The following is an 18607-nucleotide window of genomic DNA, read 5'->3' as shown; positions in this document are numbered from 1 at the left end:
GAGATAATTATCTTTGAAACCAGGTTCTTCTTTTGTATTTTGTTTCTTTATAGTTTTAGAGCTCGTAGAAGAGAATAGTAGTGACTGAAAACAGTGCTAGAAGTAGCCTTTTCAGATTTTAGGGAGTGTAATATCCTCACAGCCTTTGTGCACATCATGAATCACATCCCTAGGAATAATGTTCTTTGTGACATCCCTTTTCCGTGGAATTTAAAAGGATGGTTCCCCTTTAATGTGTGAATGAAAATTGAAGAAATGCATGAAATTTGTAAAAGCTCCCTCAGAAATTGATATTTCATTTCACCAGTGTTTTTTGTTTTGTTGTGTTGTTTTTTGTTTTTTTTCCTTTTTTATTTTTTCCATTTAAAATTCTGAGTTCTCATCTTACCTTCTCAACATTTGTATCTAAATGTATCTAAATTCACTTTCAAGGCCCTGGCTGGGTAGCTCAGTTGGTTAGAGCATCATCCAGTATGCCAAAGTTGTAGGTTTGATCTCTGGTCAGGCCACAGACAAGAATAAGCCAATAAGTGCATAAATAAATAGAGCAATAACAAATCGATATTTCTCTCTCTCTCTCCCTGGCTTCCTCATTCCTTCCTCTGTCTCTAAAGAGTTAATCAATAAATAAGATAAAATAACCTTTAAAATGCTCAGTATTTCATGTCTTTTCTTTCTGTTGGGATGAGGATTATTTTAATTGATAATCCATAGTGATGCTGAAAATTATATGTACAGTTGCAGTTTAATTAAAAAGCAAAACCTTATCTATTTTTTTGACAAAACATAAAGCTAATGAGAGTTTATGAATATAATTAAATAGTCTTCTGGAATACATTTTTTATTGTGGTCTACTATACATATATCTACTATATCTTAATCTACTCTATAATTTATTAGTAGTTTAATCTGTTCGTGAAATATAAACATATTTTTACATGAGTTTGCTTTGTTTTTGTTTTTTAATTCATAGATTTAACTTTGTGACTGATGAACCCAGAAGTCCAGTACATGTAGTAACTTGTGACTATGCTAAGCACAGATATAAATCTTGTACTGAGCAACTGTTGTACATGGATGATTAACTTTGATAATGAGCAGGCCTCCATCCAGCATCTGGATCTCAGTACTGCAATAGCAAACTGTTCTCTATTCAGTAATACCTCTCAAAGTTGTGTCTATGCGAAAAAAATTTTCCTTAAGAAAGAAGCTGGGCACTAGTGTGTGCTGGTAATTAAAGTGGGGAAGAAAGGCAAGAGTTTCAGGCATGACTTTCACATTAAATTTGCCTGTGACTCTGCTCTATGGCTAATAGAATAGTGCTATTTCCATATTTATCTTGAGGTATTGTTTGTGATAAATATTAAGGGTATTTTGTAGTTTTTACTTCTCTTCCTTTTCCAGGACTATTATATTCTAGTTAGCTTTTGTTCTCTAACTTTCAAATGGCTTTATGTTTTTAGAAAGACTTTATTGCTCTAATTTCAAAGAAAAAATAAACTAAAAAGGTTATTTCTCTATATAATAAGAGACCATAAACTGGCAGCAGTTGAGCTAGAATGAGCCTTTAATCTGTATTGCATTTTCCTAAATTTGAAATACTTGCTAAAATTTTTAAAATTTGAATATTTTACATAGACATCCACATGTAAGCTCCCTTATATTTATTATTTGTGAAAATGAATCCACTTCCTATTCAGCTAAAAGCTTCTCATAAACTTGTTTGAGAACTTCTGATTCTTAGTGATCATTTTGAGCATTCTCCCATGATTCAGTATTGTAATCTTTAAAATCTTAACTATAGAGTAGCCTCAGGAATTCTTTTTTTTTTTTTTTTTAATCCTCACAAGAGGATATATTGATTGATTGTTTTGGGGTTTTTTTGTTTTTTTTAGAGAGAGAGAGAAGCATCCATCATCGATTGCCTAGGCATGTGCCCTGACCGAGAATCGAACCCACAACCTTTTGTTGTACAGGAGAACACTCCAACCAACTGAGCCACCTGGCCAGGGCCATGATTAAGTTTTTTTTTTAAATGCACGCATGCGCATACACTCATGGTTGTTTGTAGTCTATTTTATGAGCTTAACCAAGTATCCAAAAAAATAGTAAAATGTATCTGAAATGAATATTTCAGTGTCATCAAAAATTCTACATTTTAATGTTTTAAATCTTACCTAATTTCTTAGTACCTCTTATTAATCTTATTATATACAGTGAATGCAATTATCCAAATTTGTTCCCCCTCTGAAAGCCACTCAAATAAGGAAAACTTTCTCTTAAACCAGTATGATAGCTATGCCAGTATACTTCAAGATAATACTCTAGTCTTCTTTCCCTGCCATAAACTGTCTCCTCCCATGCGTATCCAAATATTCAACTTCTCTGTACTAATTTTCTACTTGAGATTGATTTATTTTTATGACACATGAAAATTTTTATTCTTTTTTGAGAGAGTATGTTTATTAAAGCTGGGAACTGTTGAAACAAGGAAGGGTTTAGATGGAAGAAGCAACAGAAGAGCCTAGCTGTGAGACTGCTTTAGCTCACTCGGAGTCAGAAACAAGGGGGCCTTGGAGACAGGTTCAGGGGGTTAGACTCAGACAAGCTACTGCTTCCTATTGCTCCCCTGAAATTATTCTTTCTTCAGTTATTTAGCCTCTCATTTAATAGGCCCATTGTGATGTCCATATCTAAATTAGGATACTCCATATCCCCATCCCTAGTTCCTCATTGTTCCTTATAAAAACTGAGAAAATTATATATTTATTTGTTTATCTTCATCCACCAGAGTGAGAGCTCAATGAAAGCAGCAGTTTTGTCTTTGTTCACTGTTATATCCCTTTTACCTGGAGCAATACCTGGGAATAAGGCACCTTTGGCAGTCTTTAAATTTTGTTAGAATAAGTCTTATTAGCAACTAAAAATTTTCAGGTCATTTCTTTGTCATATTTTAGAAGTTTTGTTGCTAAGTGATATATTTGTAAATTTAATGTTTATATCATTTTACTCAATATTATTGAGATAGTTGAGTACTGTTTTTAGGTAATAGGCTAATTACAAGAGAATGCAAGAAGTAATCATGACTAAAAGTATTCATTTTTAAATTATTGATGGAACATTTGGTTAAACGCTGTAATTACTTGACTATGAAATCAATATTTAAGGAAATAGAACTCTTTAAAATGATATACTCTATATCTTTCATATAAGAAAAAAATAGTTTCTATTTTTTATAAGTATTTGAACATTAATTAGGCATTGGTAAAAAAGCTTCCTTTTACACTTTATATATGGTTGAACTGTATGAAATTGTTCAGGTCTAACCTCTTTTTTATCTATAAAAATATCAATTACATACTTGTGTTGAAATAAATCAGTAACTTGATCTCAGATATATATATATTTTTCATACCAAAATAATTTTTGTACAGTGAAGGAAAGGATTAAAATTTATATCCATATAAATTTGTGATGTTCTTGTTTTGTTACTTATTACCAGGCTGTTTAGCAGACATGACCCACAAGCAGAAGAAGCGTTAGCAAAAAGGAGGGGAAGGAACAGTCCGAATGGGAATCTCATTAGGATGCTGGTTCTTTTCTTTCTTGAAAGTGAGGTAAATTTTTAACATAACTATTTTATTTTTTTTTTGCTTTAGATTACAAATTAAATAACAATTGTCATTAAATTTTTGTAGTTAATTTGTAACAGCATTTGGGTTCTTGGGTTCCTAAGAATTAAGGAGAAACCACAGTGTAATTTTCATACCTATTGTATTAAGCATATGCTTGAGCACAAGGGAGACAGCACAGAGGAAAGGAAGGTCCTCTGAACTGCCTGTGGGGAGGGTGAGTGGCTCTGCTTGGCTGATTTTGTAATCTGGGGCAAAGCGGGTGTGCATGAAAAGACAGGCTTTTTTAAAAGGTGGGCTTGTGGAATTTTCCATGTCAGGGTAAGAAAAGTAAGCAGTTAGAAGAGAGAAAATTCTGCTTCTTTTTTTTTTTAATCTTTCTGGCCACTGTTTTCATTCCCGGGCTCAAGTCCCTCTGCTGTCTCAAATTGTTGTTTTTCAATCAAATGAAAATAAGCCTGTTTCTTACGAAATTGCCTCCAGAGATTGCCTGATTATGGAATCAGAACTCTACCTTTTATGAATATACTAGAGGCCCAGTGCACAGATTTGTGCACTGGTGGGGTCCCTCAGCCTGGCCTGCGGGGATTGGGCCAAGTCCGGCTCTCCGACATCCCCCGAGGGGTCCTGGATTGCGAGAGGTTGCAGGCCAGGCCAAGGGACCCCACCAGTGCACTATCGGGGTCTGGGAGGGACCACAGGAGCGCTCCAGGGCTTGTTCGGCCCATCTCGCCCAGTCCCAAGTGGCCAGACCCCAGCAGCAAGCTAACCTACCCGTTGGAGCGTCTGTCCCCTGATGGTCAGTGCATGTCTGCCCCCTGGTGGTCAGTGCATGTCATAGCAACTGGTCAAATGGACAAACAAACAGTTGGACACTTAGCATATTGGGCTTTTATTATATAGGATAGGATATGCAGGTGTGGATCAACACTGAATATAGACTAGCAATTTTTAAACTATTACAGTATTGCAATACTGCATACTTATTGTTGCTTTGTGTTTTTCTTGAATTTTTTCCTGCAGTTTTTAAATTATTTAAACAGTTTGTGAAAGTTGTCAAGGGTTACAACCATTTGTTCTGTTTTGTTTGAAGTTATATTTTTTAATGAGAAAGAAAAATATTTGAGTAATAATAATTTTATAAGCTCCATAGCAGTATTTCCATGTGAGTTATCACCTAAATAATTTTGTAATTAATATTCATAATATATTATTTATCAATCTGTTTGTACAAGTGAACTTTGGTTTGTGCACTAACATGCTTTTTGTTATTACAATTGTATTTTCTATTACTATTATTATACTGGGGAATGACAAGCTAAACCTAAAGAGCACCTGACTGAATAAGCTACTTGGCTTAGAAATAAGTGGGAACAGGGTGGTAAAGAAAGTGGAGAAAATCTAGAAATTTGGGACTCTTAATTTTACTTTGGATAAAGTATTTTTGGTTTGTGTTGGAATGTCCTGGAAGAAGAGAAACTTAAAAGGTTTTATTAACTGCTCAAATTTGAAAGTGTTGGAGAAACTGTAGGAATAGAGAGAGGGACAAACAGGCAGCATATAGGAAAAATAAAATTCGAGTTAAATAAGTGAGTCAGTGGAATGAGTTGGGGTTAGGGCAAAATGGAGCAGAAAAATAGTGGAGTTACCAATATTTTTTAAGTAAATTGGGTATGAATAGAGCAAGAATAAAGTCAGAAACAAAACTAGCTGGAGAGTTGCATTTGAGTAAAGGATATGTTTAATTTAAGAACAGTGTTTTAAATATGTATACAAATTACCTGGGGGTCTTGTTAAAATGCCAGTTCTGATTCAGTAGCTCTCGGGTGGGGCCTGAAGTGCTGCATTTCTATCAAGCTCTCCTAGGTGATTTTTATGCTTCTGGTCAAGGAACCACACTTTGTAGTAAGGGTTTAAATCATTGTTTTCTTTAAAAGCATGTATATGTTATGGGTAAAATACTAAATGATTGTGAATGTTTAAGATAAAACATTAAATACTCAGTAAATATCACTCTTGTGATAGACCATTTCAAATTATACTCTTAACCTCCTTAGGATTTAGAGGAACAGGATTAAAAGTATTATGCAGCAATTCAATGCAGTATGAAAATTTGACTTTAATAGTAACAACAAATTCAAAAATTGATATGATGAGACATGCAAATACTATTTAAATTATTTGCTGAGAAGTTTAGGGAATATGATGATCTAAGTTAATTATTAATTGAGGAAAATGTTTTAGATCTCTAAAAGCCCAAAGACTTTTTTTTTAATATATTAAAAGGCATAAGTACAGTACTTAGTTTTATTTTTTATTTAAAGCTATAATTTGTAACATTTATTGCTGCTTTATTGTCAGATGGTATTACTGTATCCTGTTTTTACTGCTGTTTACTAAAGTGTTACAAGAACGTTAAAATATATTTCCTAGTTCTCCTCTATGGCATTCTTGTCAGCTGCATAAGTAATTACAAATCATATTTAAGTGTTTCTAGTTGATTCATGATCATAATATTGTCCTGCATGATCTCCTATGTTTCACAAGAAACATTCTTTGTTAAAATCTCTTTTCTTATTCTGTTATACTAGTATACACCCATCATTGCCATCTAATCAGGAGACTGGGGTTTGGGGGGGGGTGTGTCTGGATATGGATGTCATGAGGCATTTAAGGAACCAGAATGTGAGATTTGAAATGCAGTGGAAATGAAGTATAGAATTGTGAAGGTCAAATGAAGCAGAACTTTAAATTGATCATCAACATGCACATTGAAGTTAAGAATAATAGTGGAATTGGCATGTGAGGAAGAAAACCAACTCATGCCAAATGTGCCAAGATATCAAATAGACAACCAGTAGGTCTAAAAAGCTCTATATTTTGGGGTCATTACTCATGAGAAAACCAAATACAAGCACATATAACTGAAATAAGAGTTATCTACACGAATAAAAGAGTAAGTGCAAATTGACCTACCTTCACAACACCCACCAGCCAATCAGGAGTGAGTATGCAAATAACCTAACAAAGATGGAGGGTTAATTTGCATGCGCAGGTGCCGTGCAGCCAGGGCAGGAAGCTTGCGTAGTTGCCATGCAACGCAGGCGTTCCGCACCGCCCCAGCCGCTCTGGGCCTCTGGACAGCGTGGGAAGGCGGGAAGGCAGCTCCGGGCCAGAGCAAAGGCCGTGTTGGCAGCCAGGGGAAGGAAGGTCCATTCTTGCACGAATCTTCTAGCATAAAATAGTACTTATCTTTCGATGTGCTATATACTCTTCTACTTTGTTTCAATTTTTGAAACTTTGGTCTCAATGCATTAAATTAGTTTAACAGACAATGAATGGTTTGCAATCTATAGCTTGGAAAATACTTATCTACAAAGTGGTTTAGCTGGATATTATGAGCCTCAAAGATGGAATAATTTTTATGCAAGGATAGAGAAGTTAATTGTAAGCAGCAGAAACAAGAACAATGCCAACAACTTCACTGCTTATCTTCCCCGAAGAGCTTTATTGGAGTAATCTTCTTCATGGTTTAATGGCTAACAAGTGGGAGAGGGTTTAGTATGAAGTGTTAGATGAGAAACTTGGTGTTTGTTTACTGTGGTTACATATCAAGAAAATTGTCAAAAGTAACAAACAGCAGAAATGGTGAGGAGGGTGAAGTGGAATGTGGAGTGCATTAAGTTAAATGGACATGAAAGTAGAAAAGAGAGATGAAGTAACTTTAACTTTTGACCTTAACCAAAGGTGACAGAGGTATAAAGTAAGTATTTAGGCTGGTACCAAAGTTTCAAATGCAATTCTCAGAGAAAGTAATTTATTTCCTTTAATAAATAAATTTTTAAAAATAGAAGAGACAATCCAAGAATAGTGAAAAGTGTTAATAATTTCAGGGATTCTGTTCATCATACTCTTTTTCCTTGTCTATAAATGATGTCATTTACTACTGTAAAAATTTTTTTTTATTTTGAGTCTACATAATACATTCCATTGATAGTGGAATACATTGGAAACATTGTGAACAAGTCATTTTAATTATGAAGAAAATGGTTTATTAGCTCAAATATTATTAGTTTCTTCATTAAATGTTCTTCAGTCACACTTGATTTGTTGTTTTTAGTTGCACGAACATGCAGCCTACTTAGTGGACAGTTTGTGGGAGAGCTCTCAAGAACTGTTGAAAGACTGGGAATGTATGACAGAGTTGCTATTAGAAGAACCTGTTCAAGGAGAGGAAGGTATAGTATTGTGACAAGTTGGTTTACAAATTGTTATGGTATCTATTAATAATAATACCATCCTATATAGCTCATATCTTAAAAATGAATGTATGCAGGAATGCTGTGTGTCTTTTTGCAAAAAGAAGAATTTGTCTCCTATAACAAATAAGGATATGTCAATAGCTTTTAACACCTTTCTGGATTAAGACTGCTACCATGCCGCAAAAGTTTTTTAAAATCCATGTGTCTGGTAATATTCAAAAGAGTTTCCATTATGCTGATTTGAGACACAAAATACTGCATATTGTTTAAAAAGGGGGGTGTGGAGCACCCAGGATCTTTTTGCTATATTTGTATGTGAACTTGGAAAAGCCTTTGACACAAAAGGATTTAATTAGACTAGAACCATACTCCTTTGTTATATTTTCTTAATTATTAAAATCAGAAAGTAAAAAATAAAGTCATTTACCTAGCTATGCAAGAAATAAGGAGGTATGATTGCTATAGGATAAGTTCTGAAGTATGTATCTTATTACATGTTGCATAATAACATGAACAGCAAAGTGGATATGTATATTTAATAAAGTATTTATATTCCTAAAGCTTATGTGAATATTCCTCAGAACTAGAAATGCATTTTTCTATTTATTGTTTATTTTTCAAACTAGCTCACAATAGTGCTTTAAAGAACTGCTGTTTCATTTAATTCATACAACATTCCTGCAATGTAGATGATACTTTGATGTGAGGCTTGTAGTGAACATAGACTTCAGAATTAAAATAAATAAATTCAGATTGTTAACTCTATCTTTTGTGACTGAGGTCCTCATTTTTTTCTTACCATTAGATTCCTTTGTAACAGAGATTATTTTCCCTATATATCTTACATTGTTGTAAGGATTAAATGTAATTAAACTATTCTCTGTTCTGCTTTCCCTGTTGTTCTATATGGTTCAAAATCTTCTGGGAATGAAAAAATAAATAAAAATAAAATAAAGTAAAAGCACAATGAGCCATCTCCTGCAGTAGACTACCAAACGGGTCACCAGGAGAGTGACCATCTCCCCAGTGTTCTTTCTTTAAAAAAAAAAAAAAAAGTTGACACATTTTATTTATTTTTTATTTATTTATTTATTTATTTATTTATTTAATTTATTTTAATCCTCACCTGAGGACATCCTGAGAAAGAGAAAGAGAAACATCAATCCTTTGCCTTCTTATGTGCCCCAGCACCAGGTATGTGCCCTGTCTGGGAACCGAACCAGCAACCTTTCGGGGCACAGGATGACACTCAACCAACTGAGCCACTCTGGCTGCGTCCCCCAGTGTTCTTTCCTGGTAGTAATGCTAACTGGCATTATCTACTCTGGCTTTGATAAATTTAACACAAATCCTTCCCAGACTTTTCCCAGATTTTCTTTCAAGATGGAAGTTATGGTACATTTGGCTTTACCTCTGATTATTATTACTCAATTTGCATGGGTTTTCTTCTCCATATCTATGGTAAGAAGATGGTCCTATTATTAAGTTGCTAGGACCTTATGCTTACAAGGTCAGACTTAACTGTACTCTGAATTTCTTTCACATTTGTGATCACAGGAATATGAACATATATTCTGTGTGTTTTCCTTTTTTACCTATATACATTCCTGCTAAGTTCACTCATTCATTCTATTTCTGACTAATCTTAATATATTCTCTAATAAAATCAATTCCCCTTATAATTACTACTACCCAATCAACACTTGAACAAAGTACCTAGCATAGTGTTGCATCCATTTTTCTTCTTTTGCTTGTGGCTAAATAATCTGTACATTATCAGTGGGTTAGAGCTTCTTCTTTATTGTGATTCCAAGACTTTTTTTTTTTTTTTATCACCCCATGCTTTATAAGGTTATTATTTCCAAGGAGAAAGAAGGCAGGGGATATAAATTAAGGGAAGAGCCAAGGAGGTATGCTTTGGTATTGTTAACTTTTTACTCACATTTAAATAAGATATGTAAGTCAGTAAATAGTAATTACTAAGTCTGTCAGTTATCAAGGTGGTCTAGATGGATTTACCTCATTAAAATAACTGTACTATCAGTTGTGTTTTAAATTTAGTTGGCATTAGATTTAATTTTCAGTCAAAATTAAATAAAAGTTGGCTTGGGTTTGTTCGTTTGATTTTAGCTAGAAAAATTAGTTATACAATGGGGGGGGGGTTAAGTAAATCATAGTTTTAGGGTATGACTGAATCTGGGAAGGCAAGGCTGGGGAAATTATGTATAACAAGTGCAGTGCCATATTTATGTCAGAACACAACTTTTTTCAAGTGTTTGTCCAAATGTGTGCTGTGTCACATACAAGCTCTGGCATGGAATGGCATCCAAATCAATTTTCTGTGCCAGTATTTTGCTATATTTTAGGATAAAAAAATGTTATTGGTAACTTGTTTCTTTTTAAGACTAATAAGAAATTATTATATTTTAGGTAGGTAGAGTGTGATAGAGGTTCCAATGGATGAAAGTTGAGTTAGCAGTTGGAGATAGAGGAGTATGATTTGGGAAAACAGACACATTATCAAAGACTACAATTTAAATCACAGTTGCCTTAAGACTACTTACTTGCAATGATTTTATAGGATAGGGAATTTTTGTTAATCATGTGTATGTATTCTACAGCAAAATCAAATTGCTGAATAAATTTTTAGTATAATGTGAGTGTCTGGGTAACAGGTAATAACAAAACCATAACTAAGTCATTTAACTTCACTGTGTTTCAGCTTCTTCATCTATTTAAGCCCTAGTTGGTTTGGCTCAGTGGATAGGGTGTCGTCTTGCTGACTGAAAGGTCCCAAATTTGATTGCGGACAAGGGCGCATGCCCGGGTTGTGGGCTCAATCCCCAGTAGGGGACATGCAGGGGGCAGCTGATCAATGATTCTCTCTCATCATTGATGTTTCTATCTCTCTCACTCTCCCTTCCTCTCTGAAATCAATAAAAATATATTTTAAAAGCAAACAAAAAAACTTTTGATTAGCATTAAAAAAATTGTGTGATCCAGTTGATGGGTGAAGTAAATGTGGGTAAATGTAATTCTTGAAAGCAGGCAATCATTAACTCATTTATAATTTTAAAATATTTTTATTGGTCATCTTCTCTGTACTAACTAGTATACTGAGCACTGAAATCAGTTCACTGTCCATATGGGGCTTACATTCTAGTGGGGAAGGTAGCCCAAAACCAAGTAAAGAGCAATTTCAGGAGTTTATAAGTGAGGTGAATAATAGTAATAATGAGTGGTCCATCTTTAGATTGAATCTTGAAAGAAAGATCTCTCTGAAGAGGCCACCTGTGAACCAAGAATCTGCCCAAAAAGAGCTGTCTAGATAGAGGAAATAGCAGTTGCAGAGTATCTGAAGCCTGATGATATTTACATTCCAGGAGCTGGAGTGGTAAAGCACAGTGAGCCAGTGGCACAAAATAAAAAAGAGGCAGAGGCCAGATGATGTAAAATCTTTTAGTTCATGAGTGGACTTAATTTAGTTCATTCTGAGTGTAATCGGAGCCATTGAAGGATTTTAAACAGGAGAATGATGTGGTCCAGTTTGTATTTTAAGAAAAATGCCTTATGTAAACATGATTTGGAGTAGGCAGAAGACCAGTTAAGTATCTTTTGCAGTGGTTTCTATGGGAAATGAAAACAAAAATATAAAAGAAGATGGATTATAAAGAAGGAAAGAACCCTAGCTGGTTTGGCTCAGTGGAGAGAGCATCGTCCTGCGGACTGAAGGTCCGGGTTTGCCCAAGTTGTGGACTTGAACCCCAGTGGGGGGGCATGCAGGAGGCAGCCAATCAGTAATTCTCTCTCATCATTGATGTTTCTATCTCTCCCTTTCTCTCTGAAATCAATAAAGATATACTGTATTTAAAAAAAAAAAAAAAGAGCAACAAGGGAAGAGCCCGTGGCTGAGTTTTAAAGATTGTGGATGGGGGACAGAAACAGGAAGAACAAGAGCAATAAGAACCCTAGCAAGCTTTAAAAAGGATAGCAGATAATTGTACTCTATAGAAACCCAGTTAAGAGAGGGTTCAAGAGAGCTATACTTAATAACATCACATATTGCAGAGGAGAAAAAGGACTAGATGATTTAGGTCACTGGTGACTTTTAATCACTTCTTTTCAATGGTAGTAAGAGAAGTTCATGGTGATAATCAATAATGGGCAAATGGAGATGATGTACAAAGAGGTTTCCATAGATTTCAAAGTTGTATAATTATCTGATGATTTATAATATAAACAGCTGCCTATTTATTCCAGGTATTGTATTTGGTTCTTGTCTATGGCTTAATGCTTGCTTTGCTTTTTTGTATCGTTGACACTATTACAGGTGCTCTCCTCATCCCCGCTTTGTCCACCTCCTCCCAGCCCTCGCCACCCTTCCCTCACTTCACCACTCTGTTGTCTGTCCATATGTTCTTTGGCTATTCTCTTCACCTTCTTTTACCCATTACCCCCTGGCTTTGCTTTCGATTTTATTATTTGGTTTTGCTGTCATAATCCCAAAAGGGACTTCAATTAAATTTCAACCAACCTTGCCTAAGTGGATGGTTTCAAATTATAAATAACAAAGTAAATAACAAAATTGTTGTTAATGGGCACTGGGTACAATTGGGTTATTTTCAACACCAATGTGGAGTTTAGTATATAGTAGAGGAATGTTTCCATACTTGAGATAACTTGTTCTCTCCTTGCTTTCCATAGAACTAGATTATTCCCCTAAATAAAAGTAAATGCATTTAGTTCTTAGACAATCTTGCCATTCCTTTATCCTTAGACAAATGTGGGAAATTATGAAATTCCAGAATTATAAAAATAGAAACTTAATTGTTTTATTGGGTGAAAAGCTTTTTTATATTATTAGGCATTGGATCAGGGAGTATAAATGGAAAAGCTGAAGCTATTTCGTGTGGCTTTCCTAAAACTGAAGTTCATGTATTTTTCCTAAAGCTATAGAATCTTAAAACAAAAATGATCAAATTAGGCCCTGGCTGGGTGGCTCAGTTGGTTGGAGCATCATGCAATACACCAAAAAGTTGAGGGTTCAATTCCTGGTCGGAGCGCATACAGGAGGCAACTGATGGATGTTTCTCTCCCTCATTCCCTCTCCAAATCAAAAACATATTCTCATGTTAGGATTTTAAAAAAATGATTGAATTAGGATGTGCATACATATTCTTATATAGGATGATTTGGGTAAACAGTAAAGGAAAAGATGTTATGTCTTTGTTTGCCTTTTCATTGTTCTTGCCAAAATTTATTTTAAAATAATTAGTGTAAACTTCTAAATTTATGTCTTAATTTCTTTTCATTCAATTTATACCTACTCTCTCTATAATCTCCACATCTATTGGTCTTTAACACAGTTAAGTACACAGAAGAAAGGAGACAGAGGGGGAAAAGGAAGACAGAAAGATAAAATTAAACTATTCAAATTAGTCTCAAAATCTGTCTTTAAAAATACATAGGATTGAATGCAACAAGGAAAGTACAGAATCAATGTGAATAAAATGATAATGTTTTGTTAAATGACCTAAAATAAGACCTCAAAAATGAAGAGGGCTATATTATATTTCTGGCTGGAAAGATTATATAAATGTCAGCTATTCTGAATATAATGCATAATTTTCTTAAACCAGTCTGAATTCTACTGTGAGTTCTGTGAGGTAAAAAGGAACCAAGTAAAATGATTTTTAAGTTTATAGAATTTTAAGCTTATATATATATATAAAAGGCAGTGTGGCATAGTGCTTAGGAGCACAGATTCTGGAGTCAGACTACATGAGTTTATAAATGGCTCTACTACTGAGTGCTTTGAAAAGTTATTTAACTTTTCTGTATGGTTCATTTTCCCCATGTGTGGAGTGTGAGGATGTTAGTTCCTATCTCGGAATTGTTTGGAGAATATAAAAGGTTAAGCATATAAATCACTTATAACAGTGTCTTATGCATAGAAAATGCTTAGTCATTTGCCATTAGCATTAGAAAATTTTTAGAAAAAGAATTAGGTAAGGGAATCTTGTTCTACTAAATATTCAAATTGGGTGAATTGAGTTACATATTAAAGTATATTATAATATACTAGAGGCCTGGTGCATGAAATTCGTGCACGGGTAGGGCCCCTAGCCTGGCCGGTGATCAGGGCTGATCTGTGGGGCTACCGGGGGGCCCCTGCTGGCACCCACCTTTGCTAGCCTGGGGGCAGCTCCTGTGTTGAGCATCTGCCCCCTGGTGGTCAGTGCACGTCTAGCGACCGGTCGTTCCGCCGGTTGTTCGGCCATTCAGTCAGTTTGCATATTAGGCTTTTATTATATCTCTATATACGACCCTAATATGCAAATAGACCGAACGGCAGAACAACCGAACAACCGATTGTTATGATGTGCGCTGACCACCAGGGGGTGCGTGCAGAACATGGCACCAGCAGCAGGCGGCAGAGCGTGGAACATGGCGGGCATTGGCCATGGCAGGATGGTGGAGCAGGTGAGCGGGGGCGCCAGATCAAGGCAGGGTGCCGTTTGCTGTCATCGGGGCGAGTCTCTGGTGGTTACTGAAAATTCTTTGCTCCCATGCACCGCGTCCCACCGGGTGCTCGCACCTACTGCCAGTGCTGGCCCCACATGCACCACTGCCGGCACTGGAGCCACCGCTCACACCTGCTGCCAGTATCCCATGCCTGCCCAGATTGGTCAGCAGGTGCAAGCGGCGGCTGCCAGCCCTGATCACCCCTGAGGGCTTCTCTACCTCCCCCTGCTCCTGAGGGGTGATCAGGGCAGCAGCCGCCGCTCACACCTGCTGAAGGCATCGGCCCTGCTCACACCTGTTTCTGGTGCTGGCACCAATAGCTCTATGCAGAGCCGGCGCCGTCAGCACGTGGGAGCAGTGACTGTGGGAGCGGGGCTGCCAGCAGACGGGACCGGGGCCTCGGCGGGAAGGACCAGGCAGGGGTGCAGATAAATGGACCAAGACCCACCCCTGTGCCCACCACAGTCTCGCAGCCCACAGTTCCGTTCAAGGTGCACAAATTCGTGCACAGGGCCCCTAGTAGGATTATAAAGCTGCTATAATCAAAACAGTATGGCATTGTAATAGAAATAGATACATTAGTGAAACTAAAAGAATCCAGAAGTAGATCTAAGTATAAGAACCTAAAATATGTCAAAAAGTGATATTTAAATTCAGCAAGGAAAGCTTGTTTGCTTAACGATGTTTGAGTCATAATTGGCTCTTCTTTTGGTAGTAATAAACAGGCCCACACTTTATACTATCAGCAGAAATAAATTCCAGAAAGATTAAAAGTTGACAAGCAAGTGAAGGACAGGGGGAGGAGGAGAGAGGGAAGGCAATGAAAAAGAAAATATATTTCTATAATCTCTAGAACAAGGAGACCTTTGAAAACAGCACAAGAAACCCAGAAACTTTTAGTATGTGTATGAGATGATGGATGTTAACTAAACTTACTGTAATCATTTCACAGTATTATGTCAAATTATTATACTGTACAACTTAAACTTATACAGAGCCATATGTCAATTACATCTCATTTACTAGAAAGGATGAAAAGAAACCCAGAAGCTATTAAACAAATTGGTACAGATATGACTTTGTAAAAGTTAACTCTCTTTCTCATAAAACATACTATAACCTGACAACAAAAGGACAAACTGTGAGAAAAAGTTTGTATTGTTTAAAAAACAAAGTTACTATTTCTAATACACAAGAGTTTATAAAGAAGTAAGGTGACTAACAGTAGAAAATGAGCAAAGAATAAACAGAAAAATCTCAGAAAAAAACTCAAAATCAATGAACAAGAATATATACTCCACTAATTAGTAGATAAGAAGGAGCAAAGTAAAAATGAAATAATCATTTTTCATCACAGGATTGGCAAAAATTAAAAGGTTTTATAACATTCAGTGCTGGCAGGGATCTGAGAAACCAAACATTCTCATGATTGCAGTTGGAAGAGTAAATTACAATAAAAAAACTTTGTCAGTATTAAGATTTTAACCTTTAACCCAGTACTCCTCTTGGGAATTTATTCTGCAGAAATCAGTTACATAAATATTTCTATATTGATGATATTTATTGCTGCATTGTTTATGATTACAAAAATTGGTAAATAATTTGAGAAGGTTGACTAAATTGTGGAGCAAATTATGTAATAATTTATAGAAGATAATTATTCATATAATTTTGCAGTGACTAGAAAGATATTCAAACTCTATTGTTAATTGAGCCCAACCAGTGTGTGTCAATGGTTGAGCATCGACCCATGAACCAGAAGTGCATGGTTTGATTCTCAGTCAGGGCACATGCCCAGGTTTTGGGCATGATCCCAGGTAGTGAGTGTGCAGGAGGTAGCCAATCTGTGATACTCTCTCATCGATGTTTCTATCTCTCCCTCTCTCTTCCTCTCTGAAATCTATAAAAACATTTTTTTAAATTTTATTATTAATATCAAATGTATATATAATACAGCATGATCTTTTTTATTATTATTATTATTGACTTCAGAGAGGAAGGGAGAGGGAGAGAGAGATAAAAACCTCAATGATGAGAGAGAATTATTGATTGGCTGCCTCATGCATGCCCCTACTAGGGATCGAGCTCCCAACCCAGGCATGTGCCCTTGACCGGAATCGAACCAGGACCCTTCAATCTGCAGATCAACGCTCTGTCCACTGAGCCAAACCAGCTAGGGCAGCATGATCTCTTTTATTAAAAATAAAAAGCTTGCCTTAACTTGGTGATTCAGTTGATTGGAGCATCAATCCATACACCGAAAGGTTTCAGGTTCAATTCCCGGTCAGGGATATACCTAGGTTGCAGGTTTGATCCTCAGCCACAGTGCTCATGCGGGAGTCAACCAATCAATGTTACTCTTTTTTCTTCTCTAAAAATCAGTTAAAAACATCCTCAGGTGAGCTTTTAAATGATGTATAAGGAAATATAGTAAAATTCAGCCTAACTCAGGAGCCTAGTAATAGAAGATACTAGGTATTAGAACAGATCAGCGTTTATCCTCTTTTTCTTTATATATAGTGTCCCCCAAAAATGTATATACACTTTAATTGCCAGGAGCTCAATTTTGAAAATAAAATGTATTTTAATAAACACTGACTTTATAATTATTCAAAGTGTGTGTATACATTTTTGGGGAACACCCTGTATTTCTTGCTTAACTTCAAAAAAGAACAAGGTACAGAACTTCAGTGTTTAAAAGAATCAGTAATGGAATATATTCACAGTTTTTTATAATTGTTTTCATTTTTATATGCATTTTTATTATAAATCTCATGCTAATGTGTTTTGTTTCACCTTAGCAATGTCTGACCGTCAAGAGAGTGCTCTAATAGAGCTAATGGTTTGTACAATCCGTCAAGCTGCTGAGGCACATCCTCCTGTGGGAAGGGGTACTGGCAAGAGAGTAAGTTATATTAGTAATAAATCTACAAAAAAGATTTTATTGTAATTAACTGTCTTAAGTATTTGAAAATTTTATTGGTATATGTATCCCTAAAAACATGATATTTTTGTAAATGATACATGCTGTGGTATTTCATCTTCAAAAAAGATTCTTTCCTTCTATGCTTCTTTAGCACCTATACCTGCTGCTTCTAGTCTAGTACTGCTAAGAAATTTTTCATCTATATCTGTTAAAAGTACAAAGCAAACTGACTAGTTTGTATGCTCTTCCATTTAGCAACTAATCTTCAGATAGTTATGTTCTTTGTGCCTTTATTTCCTCAGCTGTAATATGGCGGTTAATAATGCAGATTTTATTGGTATTAAATATGAATTGAGATAATCACGGATGGGAAGATTATCTGAAGAGATAAGCAATTCCTCTGTGCAAAAAAACAAACAAACACAGAAGTATAAAACTGGAAAAATTGTTTTTAAAAAAACAAAAACACATCAGGGGTCTGGGACTTCACCAAAGTTTAAAAAACAACAACAATTTGAGAAGCATTTTTCTTGAAAAACTGCTAAATCTTCTGTAAAACCAGAGTCTTCTTGCAAAGGGTTATATACAGTACACACACATCCCTTAAGTTTGATTGATGAGATCTGTAGTTTTACCAGAGTGGTACTGTATACAAAAGGAACTAGTGGGCAAAGTCCCTTTGTCAGCTAGAAATGGCAACTTGGTAGAAACAAGTAGGAATACACACATATTTGATATTCAGCGGTTGTGTTCACAGTTGATAAGAACAATGGACAAGCCAAGAATCTAACTTAAAAAATCCTGGAAATGAGAAATCCATAAAAGGATTAGATAAGCTCTTCACACATCCTTGGATGACTGGGAAATCTGAGAGACCCTGACCTAAAATAAATGTCAAGCCAAACTAAACTTTGACTATGCTCTTAAACCCTCAAACAGATCAAGTCTCATAAGGGAGAAGCCTTATAGATTTGAGGTATTTGAGCACAACCTTTGCCCAAATCACTGACCAGTAATCTGTTGAAAAACAGAGGGAACTCCTAGGAAGACAGGCTAAAAAAAAACCAAAAAACAGTAAGAATAAAAATTTCAGGCAGAGGCCACTCATCATGGGAGAGGATAGTTACACCATTTAAGTTAAAGGTTACTTAATTTTTAAATGAAACTTTACTGTATTATTCAGATATGTTCACTTTTCTAGAAAAATTATAGCCAAAGAAGCAGTAAAATGTGGCCATACTAGGGGAAAAAGCAAGAGATAT

At 35.6% G+C, this 18607-nt stretch overlaps 1 protein-coding gene across 1 annotated transcript in view; it reads left to right on the top strand.

Moving 5' to 3' along the window:
* The window catches only part of STAG1 (stromal antigen 1), a 331873-nt gene that overhangs the window by 241924 nt on the left and 71342 nt on the right, over window positions 1-18607 (top strand). Inside the window, exons 14-16 of the mRNA XM_008152885.3 lie at window positions 3503-3617; window positions 7753-7870; window positions 17221-17324. Coding sequence (XP_008151107.1) covers window positions 3503-3617; window positions 7753-7870; window positions 17221-17324 — 337 coding nt within the window. The remainder of the gene's footprint in view (window positions 1-3502; window positions 3618-7752; window positions 7871-17220; window positions 17325-18607) is intronic.

The sequence above is a fragment of the Eptesicus fuscus genome, chromosome 18 (genome assembly GCF_027574615.1).
Source record: "Eptesicus fuscus isolate TK198812 chromosome 18, DD_ASM_mEF_20220401, whole genome shotgun sequence".
In the NCBI taxonomy this organism is placed as follows: domain Eukaryota; kingdom Metazoa; phylum Chordata; class Mammalia; order Chiroptera; family Vespertilionidae; genus Eptesicus; species Eptesicus fuscus.
This window is presented reverse-complemented; position numbering and strand designations above follow the sequence as displayed.